The 9,667-nt window shown below is 34.5% G+C and overlaps 1 protein-coding gene across 1 annotated transcript; it reads right to left on the bottom strand.

Annotated features, from left to right (window-relative positions):
• Window positions 1-5,919: 5,919 nt before the first annotated feature.
• On the bottom strand, window positions 5,920-9,667 carry LOC112038134 (uncharacterized). The gene is given in 5 exon segments (XM_065767418.1): window positions 5,920-6,796; window positions 6,798-7,505; window positions 7,538-7,807; window positions 7,933-8,318; window positions 9,659-9,667. Coding segments are annotated over 5 exon segments (1,755 nt in total). The 3' UTR covers window positions 5,920-6,414.

Genomic DNA, 9,667 nt, shown 5'->3' with positions numbered 1-9,667 from the left:
TATCAATTGAAGTCTCTCAACAAATGATAACAAAGCAAATAATTTAAGAGCAAGTGTTCATTAGTTTGATTGTTAAGAAAAAGGACTTATGTTCAAAGAGGAGACTAACCGAAGTGCCACAAGTGATTTGGTAGAAGTCTCACACGAGATGAGATAGATTTGTTGTAATATTCACATGTGAGTGATGTGATTGGTTAAGTAGATAAATCCCACTACATGCCCACATCCCTCCTTATAAAAACCCATATGTTTTTTTGGCAAGTTATGCCATTTTTCCTCTAATCAATGTTATTCTAAAGATTTTTTTTTTTTTTTTTTTTTTTTAAAAAAAAAAAAAAAAAAAAAAAAAACTTTTTTCTATACCGGCCAGCATTACCCGAAATTGGCCAGTAGCTGGTAGATGGCTGGTACGGACGGTATTTTTTTCGGTATGAAACAGGGGGGTAATATGTACCGGTTTGCTTGTCGGTACGGTATGGAATCGACTCCCTTGCATTAAACACTAATAACTATAATGAACAATTAATATAACATAGTTAGTTTAAACTCATTGATTTGAGCTTTTAGGTTAATAGGTGTTCCTATATATTATATTAACCTATCAATTGAAGTCTCTCAACAAATGATAACAAAGCAAATAATTTAAGAGCAAGTGTTCATTAGTTTGATTGTTAAGAAAAAAGGACTTATGTTCAAAGAGGAGACTAACCGAAGTGCCACAAGTGATTTGGTAGAAGTCTCACACGAGATGAGATAAATTTGTTGTAATATTCACATGTGAGTGATGTGATTGGTTAAGTAGATAAATCCCACTACATGCCCACATCCCTACTTATAAAAACCCATATGTTTTTTTGGCAAGTTATGCCATTTTTCCTCTAATCAATGTTATTCTAAAGATTTTTTTTTTTTTTTTTGTTTAGAGAGTTTCAACTTATGACGTCCACTCCTGATAATAATTTTTTATCATCAGACTAAAACACTAATCAGTTTCTGGTGTAAAGAGGGATTAAACTTCAAATCTCTACAAAGTATTATTGTGACCAAATTAACCATATGATCTTTGGCTTACCCCCAAACTAAATCGGTCCAAGTTGCACTAAGGGTTTATCTTCTTTTTTTTTTTTTCAGATAGGGCAATAATTTGACATAGATTATTTTGTTAAATTGACCAAGGCATTCCCATTGCGATTCCATCCATTACTTTTGTTCTACCCACCCACTATTATAGTGCACTATCAGCGTTGTAAGTAGGGTGATGTTATAGAACATTGGGTACAAAATTTGTTAATTGCTTTTTTGATTTTTTTTTTTTTGGTTACAAATTTGCTTTTTTGATTTGTGTTTTAAAAGATTAATTCATTTATAATGTTTTATACATTAAAGTTTCTAAAATTTTTTGTTTTTTTTGTTATAGACTATAAATTCTGTAGTAATGCATATATATAAAAGTGTTAGAGAGAGAGAGAGAGAGAGAGAGAGAGAGATTCAAATTTTTATCCAAATGCTGCCGAGGTTAGATTCTCCAACATCTATGCTTTCAAAAAATGTTTATAGCTTTATATATCAAAAGTCAAGGATTAAGACTATTATCAACTACTCATAATGGAGCCCACCTAACAAAGTAATGCAATCGTAACAATGTAACCACATAATGTATATACTAAAATCATACTCCAACCAAATTTAAACTTACATATTTTCTTTTTCGTTTGGTAATCAAATTCACGAAGATAATTGTAATTATAAAACGATCCAAGTCAAGGGTGGAGAAGAAAATGATTTAGGATCTAGATGGAACCCACTGAATCAACGAACCAATTGCAAAGAAGACATCAAGACAAGGGAAATTATATTTAGTGATTAGTTTGATTACTCCACAAAAGCTTTACTAGAATAGTAGATTTGCATAGAGAATGGTTAGGCAAATTAGTTGGACAACCTCATTGACCAATATGTCTATGCTTATGCTGTTATGCAAGCTATTTCCTCTTACCTTATTGAGAATTGGTTGGGTAGGTATTCTGTGAGAAATGTTCAAATGTTTCCTTTTCCCACACCCTAATTTATTCTAAAAACTTCAAATAAATTCTTATATATAATAGACGTCAATTTTGAGTACTAATTTAGTATTTTGAGAATAATACTTGGTCTCAAAATAATACTTGATCTCATTGCATAATTGGTATATGGATTCGGTACTCCAGTTAGCAGGTACTATTATTAAAGTATTTGTTAAAATACTATTTTAGAAAAGTTTTAATATTACTTTTATGAGAAATATAAAAAGTTGTCAAAAAATTAATTATTTTTCTTATAAAAAAGTTTAAAAAATATTCCTTAAGCCAATGACCTAGTTCAATTACAGTAGTGTGAATTCAGCAGCCGCCATTGTCATTATACTCATTCTATCACACAAGCCCCTATAGGTTCGGGTAAGAAAGTATTTTTTTGGTTTTGTAAATAAAAATTATTTGACTATATGCAAATGGACCAATGTATGTAGCTACCTTTTTTCACGAGGCTTTGATAGCAACAAGTATCACATCTAAGTGGGCCACAATTAAAAAAAAAAGTGGGCCACAATTTGTTGTGGATATTAATCTAGCTATAAGAGGTAGGGTGGGTACCAAACAGCTTAATGATTTTCTCTTGTTACTCAATATGTATGGCCTACAACATGGGGAAAACAAAATTATATGGCCAGAGTAGAGATGGAATATCTTTTTCCCTAGATAGATAGAGAGAAATTAGTTATATTATATTTTTTTTTTCCTTGCAAAATAAGCAGAGTGAAAAAGTTATTTAGAGTTGCACTTTTTTGTTTGTTGCTAACCTTTAGAAAAAAATGTTATTGTGGATAAGTTATGGGGAAACTCAATGGTTTTTCTACTTGAAAGTTGAAACAATGAACTGAAAAGAAAGTTTGGATCAAAGTGATACTCGACTATTGTTCTTTTTAATTGACAGACCCATTAATTAAAAAAAAAAAAAAAACTCACATTGGGCTTAGTTCTGGATATATAGCATGCCTAGTACTGCATAAATTTGAAAAGAATAGTGCCTATTAGTTCTGTTGGATGTGAACGTGAAGTTTCCATTAAAAAACCAAAAAGAAAAAGTTGGGAACGAGAGATTTGAAGTCTAAGGTTATGTTTGGATGCTGGAGATACAACTCATCTATCAAGTTGATCACTAACTACTGTCAAGTTCATTTTACAATTCCTAATACCTTCCATCATGGAAGCCAATTAAGTTTATCAAAGTCGGTTTATTTGTTTTAAATTAATTATATTTTTTCTCACATTTTAAACAAATAAAGTCAAAACAAATAAACTAATAGTAACAAAGAAGCTTAAACAAATTTCTTATTTTTTCGATAATCAAGCTTAGCCAAATTTGGCAAACACATGAAGATTCTCTACTGAACAAAACGAGAATCAGGCAATGCCACAGCTTACCTTAAAGTTGGCCCAAAATGTTTTTGGATATAAGTTAGGGCCGACTAAGCAAACATTGGGTCATTGACCTATGTGGCCCATCGTGCTGATTGGCGTTTTAAGCTTAAAGTCTTGCTAGCAAACCCTATGAAGAAGATCAATTGGCAACCCTAGCGCTTATCCATTCATAGAATCTCTTTTATTTATTCGTAATCGTCTTGGATCAAATACTACAATGCACAAAATTCTAGAAATGTTGAGATATGGACATATGTCAAACACTTGTCATGTGTCTACATCTTAATGGGTTTAGCGCATAAGAGCACTGGACCCAATCCTTATCCTTAATTATTCATAATTTATACGAACTCATTTACACCTAGATCGTTATTGGGAAGAATTCGTGTGGTCTCCATGTGTTATTTAGATTATCTAAACTCAAAGATGTTGAGAATTAAACGAGGCTTGAGAACTCTTAAAATACCTGATTACCTAGGTCCAAACTTAAAGCCTATGGAACTATATTGTAGTTTTTGCAGTACTGTTGTATACTTTTCTTTTCTTTTTATATGAGAATCTTACTGTTGTATACTAAACTTGTATTGTATAAAAGCTTTTCTGTACAGTCTTATGAGCAATTTTTTTTTTTTTTCGTTTTAACCCCATGAACAATGCAATATATATAGTTTAATGAGTTTCAAACTATTTAAAGCCAATGGGTCGTTCCATTACAAATTATAAGCCCTCATATTTAAAGGAGTTATTCAAAGCCCAGACAAATGTTACAAATGGATACCCAAAACTGGTCCGTTTAAGGTCTAGGGGCTGTAACATCTACTGACTTGGGTCAACATTAACCTAAGAGACACTATGATCAACCCCAAGTTTATATAAAGAAAAGGAATGGTAGCCAAATAATAATAATAATAATAGTGACATGTTTTGTCTAAATACCTGAAAAAAGGCGTACCATGCTTGTGCATCTAATATATATGTTGTGGGCCAGATCTTATGAGATAAATGATACATATATCATATGTATGACATAATTATTGGGAGGATTGTAAAGATATTCTTTTCTTTATTTCTATTTAATAATGTTATTTTACATTTAGTAATTGTTTGCTCTTTGTGCCCATTGGATTGTTGTTAAGAAGGCCATGAAGATGGACTGTAGTTATTACAAAATTAACTTGATTTTAAGCCCAATAGCTTAGCTGTCTGATGAAGGATTAATTTCGAGTGGGCCAGTTATCATTTATAAGATCAAGCCCTTGCTAATGATATTTTTAATCAACAGTCTGAAGGCAATAATCTTATTAGTTTTACTTTCTTTCTTTATTTGTTTGTTTGTTTGTTTGTTTTGTTTTTTTTGTTCTTTTACAAAATTATTAGCCAAGAACATTTTAACTCAACTGGCATTTTATTGTTTCCAATAGAGACACTTAGGGCATGTTTAGTAATTGTTTTTCCCCTTATTTTCTATTTCCAAAAATAATTTTTTATTTTTGAGACTAAAAAACTTGTTTGACTACCCAAAATGGACAGAAAACAAAAATTGTTCTTGTAGGGTTAGGATTTGCGGCCCAAGCCCAAAAACAATAAATTTGTAGAGCGTGGGTGAAAGAGTTAGATTAACTATGGAACATACAACGGTTGATCACAACATACAAGTATAAACCAGCATAAATGTACACGTAAAGATCAAGGAAGTTCACGTCCGAAGAGACTTATGATAAATTGAATACGGGTTACAATTCTTAGGGTTACAATCAACAAAAACCTCCCCCTTCTTTTAGGAGCCTTTCTTCTTTATATAGCATCTTCTCTTACCATTCCCATCGTCCACTTTTCTTTATCTAGGCTCTTACTTGAGTGCATGTCATGTCATGTCATGTATCTTCCTCAGCTTTTTGTGAGTGGCGGTAGATGAGGTTACCCTGTTCAGAGGTCTTTTCCACATAAATGCGGCCAGAAAAGTTGCTATAGTACATTTAATACGGTGGTAACAGCTTTTCTTTTAGATATTTCCTCATTTTTATCGTCTCTAGATATACTCAGAGCTTATCTTGATCAGTAGGGATGCTAGGAAGATCATTCGGACCTTCTACACGTTTGATTAATCAATACTATTCGTATCCGAAGAGAAGGACCTCTTCGGATTGTACCCATCCTTCTTTTCCAGGTATCCTTCTTCTAGATGGATCTTATCCCTACCAGTTCATTCTCTTCAGACGCACAGTAGTCCTCAAATGAGACCCTAGGCCCACTACGTTAGATTGGGTCTTTCCCCCCATAGTTCTTAAAACTAAATTTGTGAAAGAAATTGAAAACATATAAAAGGTTGTTTTCCATTTCTAATTTTAAAAATCAATAAAAACACACATTTAATTTAATAAATCTGTCTCATTTAATGAGTTAACATTAAAGTTCAAATCTTAATAACAACAAGATGTTCTTTGAGGAGTAATTAGTCTTGTAGGAGATGTATTTAGCTTCCAAATCATTGAAAGAGGTTCCATTGGCATAAAATACACTTGAGGGAGCTTCCAACTTTGAGCTGCTTAAACTCTCGAGTACCGTGTTAGTTCACCTTCTAAATTACCTTCAAGTTGCACAATTATCAGGTCTTTCCCACATAAATTCAAGTAAAATTATGCAGTCCCTTAAACTCAGCCTCTCCCTCAGACATAAATGTGGCAAATCACTCTTTCTGCCTGTCAAATCGATGAAGACTAAGGCTTGGGTTTTAAAAATGGAGAAGATATTTCCTTGAGTGCACCAATGAGCAGAAAGTGAGATTTGCAACATATGTTTTAGGGTCAAGCTGCTCTTTGGTGGAGTCCCCCAGCCACAAACTAGAGACCTTCTAGTGTCTTATTTAGACAAAAATGCTCAAAATGATGAATCAGTTTGAGTCCAATTTATAAAATTATATCCACATCAAAGAAATCACCCAAAACTTGACTAACTACTAGTTTTCTTCATCACGCTCCACTCCTTTGTCTCTCTTCGTTTCTTTTGTTTCCTGCACAATTTCTTGTTCCCGAATATCTTTAGAATTCCCCTGCTCTTCTTCCTGAACTTTCATGGGATTCTCTATCATCTCTTCATCAATGGCTTTTTTGGCATTTTCCACTACATTGTCTTCCTTAAATATAACCTCGTTCTCCAGAATATCATCTTCCTTAACATCAATTATTACCTGAAGAAGATCTAGTGGAGTAGCAGCTGGGTCCAGCTCCCGGCAGCCCTTTGGAGCATTTGAACCTTCTTGACCTGTTAGCAAGTGCGATGGGACATGATGAGAGAATCGAAACATCTCTTCTCTTGGAATCCTCCTAATTTCTTTAGGTCAAATGCCGGTGAAACACTGTCTTGAAACCAGCCACTTTGACCAGGGGAGTAACAATTACACCATTTTCTTCATTATAATCTTCAAGAACTTCCACCATGTCATACCTGTGAATTACTTCATCGGCTGTTAACTCGTTCCAGTCAGGGGACCAATTCCTATAGAGAGCCCAAACATCCCCTGCCCTGGGATATATACAAATAACCCCCCGTGAACCTTTTGTCCACCTAACCTTGTGTGAAAAAGAATTAAGGGATTTATTGATTTCATATTTGCCTATTCTAAATTCCCCACAAGTTTTTGAGAAACCAGAGCCTACCCAGTTTAAGGGTCCCAATTCACTGTTAGTTTTTGAGTTAAGCCAACTGATCCGCATCTTGAAAGGATTCAAAGAAACTACACTATGAATCATGGCGTAATACCGAGGCATCCCATCATCATTATCATATGCAGCCCAGACCTGATTTTCTCCAAAGGATCTTTCAGTTCTATCCTTGTCAAAGTCATGAAAATCGGGATCTGGAACATTTATAGACATTGTTTCCAAGGTTTCTGCATTTGTATTGGCACCAGAAGTGCCAGGAAAGGACTTGGTGGCACAAGCTTCATTCTTCTTATCCACTGACTCACCAAACTTGTTTTGATCAGGCATGTCACTGTTTCCCAAAGATTTTGCTCGTTCATTTGATTTCTCACTCCCAACCCCTCTTCTTCAACTGCATTTTTATTAACACTAACTGACTTCCACTCATTTAGTTTCTTGTGAATTTCAATCCTAGCCTTCCGCATCAGTAGATTCTCGAGTTCTTGCAGGCAAACATCCTCTAAGCTGCTGGGCTTAGTGATTCCATTGCCCCTAACTGTTTCAGAATTAGCTGGTTTAGATCCAGATAAGTTAGCTGTGCCAGATCCTCCAGTTCCTAGACCCGTTTGATTTGCTGCATCCTTTCCATAGCTGGCTGCACCAACATCATCCATGCCTTTTCTTCTCTTTGCAGCACTAGAGTGCCCACTAGATTGAGCACCACCCGTCCTCTTAGAGACATTATTCTTCTTCCTCAAGGCCTCCTCTCTTTTTATGGCTGCCTGTGCCTCCTCACGTTCTCTCTTCACTTTCTCATATGCCTGCTGAACTACGCTTGCAGCTTGAGCGGCAGATGAAGCACCAGCAGTTTTTGAGAATGGTCCCCCTGAAAGTTGGTCTCCTTATTCCGTCCTGAATTAGTTGTGTTTTTACTAGCTCCATGATGGTTTGAGTTCTGCCGCTGCTGGGAACTATTCCATGGGGTGGCTGCTTTAGAACCATTTGTAGGAGGCGGAGCTGTTTCTACGGCATAAAATGGCTCATGGCAATTCGGGCATAGGAGATTATGATTAAGGTAAACTCTGAGATACTCGTATTGCATCTTGCATCGATGGCACACGGTCCAAAAGGTATTGGGTTTCGGCCTATGAGATGAAGCAGAAGACGAAGAGTGACCTGCCCGCTGGTATTCTTTTGAGCCCTCGGATTTGAAGTTGTACTTTTGGTAAAATTGTAAAAACCATTTGCCCCTGGTGGGGCTGNGCAGTACTGTTGTATACTTTTCTTTTCTTTTTATATGAGAATCTTACTGTTGTATACTAAACTTGTATTGTATAAAAGCTTTTCTGTACAGTCTTATGAGCAATTTTTTTTTTTTTTCGTTTTAACCCCATGAACAATGCAATATATATAGTTTAATGAGTTTCAAACTATTTAAAGCCAATGGGTCGTTCCATTACAAATTATAAGCCCTCATATTTAAAGGAGTTATTCAAAGCCCAGACAAATGTTACAAATGGATACCCAAAACTGGTCCGTTTAAGGTCTAGGGGCTGTAACATCTACTGACTTGGGTCAACATTAACCTAAGAGACACTATGATCAACCCCAAGTTTATATAAAGAAAAGGAATGGTAGCCAAATAATAATAATAATAATAGTGACATGTTTTGTCTAAATACCTGAAAAAAGGCGTACCATGCTTGTGCATCTAATATATATGTTGTGGGCCAGATCTTATGAGATAAATGATACATATATCATATGTATGACATAATTATTGGGAGGATTGTAAAGATATTCTTTTCTTTATTTCTATTTAATAATGTTATTTTACATTTAGTAATTGTTTGCTCTTTGTGCCCATTGGATTGTTGTTAAGAAGGCCATGAAGATGGACTGTAGTTATTACAAAATTAACTTGATTTTAAGCCCAATAGCTTAGCTGTCTGATGAAGGATTAATTTCGAGTGGGCCAGTTATCATTTATAAGATCAAGCCCTTGCTAATGATATTTTTAATCAACAGTCTGAAGGCAATAATCTTATTAGTTTTACTTTCTTTCTTTATTTGTTTGTTTGTTTGTTGTTTTTGTTTTTTTGTTCTTTTACAAAATTATTAGCCAAGAACATTTTAACTCAACTGGCATTTTATTGTTTCCAATAGAGACACTTAGGGCATGTTTAGTAATTGTTTTTCCCCTTATTTTCTATTTCCAAAAATAATTTTTTATTTTTGAGACTAAAAAACTTGTTTGACTACCCAAAATGGACAGAAAACAAAAATTGTTCTTGTAGGGTTAGGATTTGCGGCCCAAGCCCAAAAACAATAAATTTGTAGAGCTGGGTGAAAGAGTTAGATTAACTATGGAACATACAACGGTTGATCACAACATACAAGTATAAACCAGCATAAATGTACACGTAAAGATCAAGGAAGTTCACGTCCGAAGAGACTTATGATAAATTGAATACGGGTTACAATTCTTAGGGTTACAATCAACAAAAACCTCCCCCTTCTTTTAGGAGCCTTTCTTCTTTATATAGCATCTTCTCTTACCATTCCCAT

The sequence above is a fragment of the Quercus suber genome, unplaced genomic scaffold, assembly GCF_002906115.3.
Source record: "Quercus suber isolate HL8 unplaced genomic scaffold, Cork oak 2.0 scaffold_803, whole genome shotgun sequence".
Taxonomy (NCBI): Eukaryota; Viridiplantae; Streptophyta; class Magnoliopsida; order Fagales; family Fagaceae; genus Quercus; species Quercus suber.
Note: the sequence above shows the minus strand (reverse complement) of the source record. Positions and strands in the feature narration are given on the sequence as shown.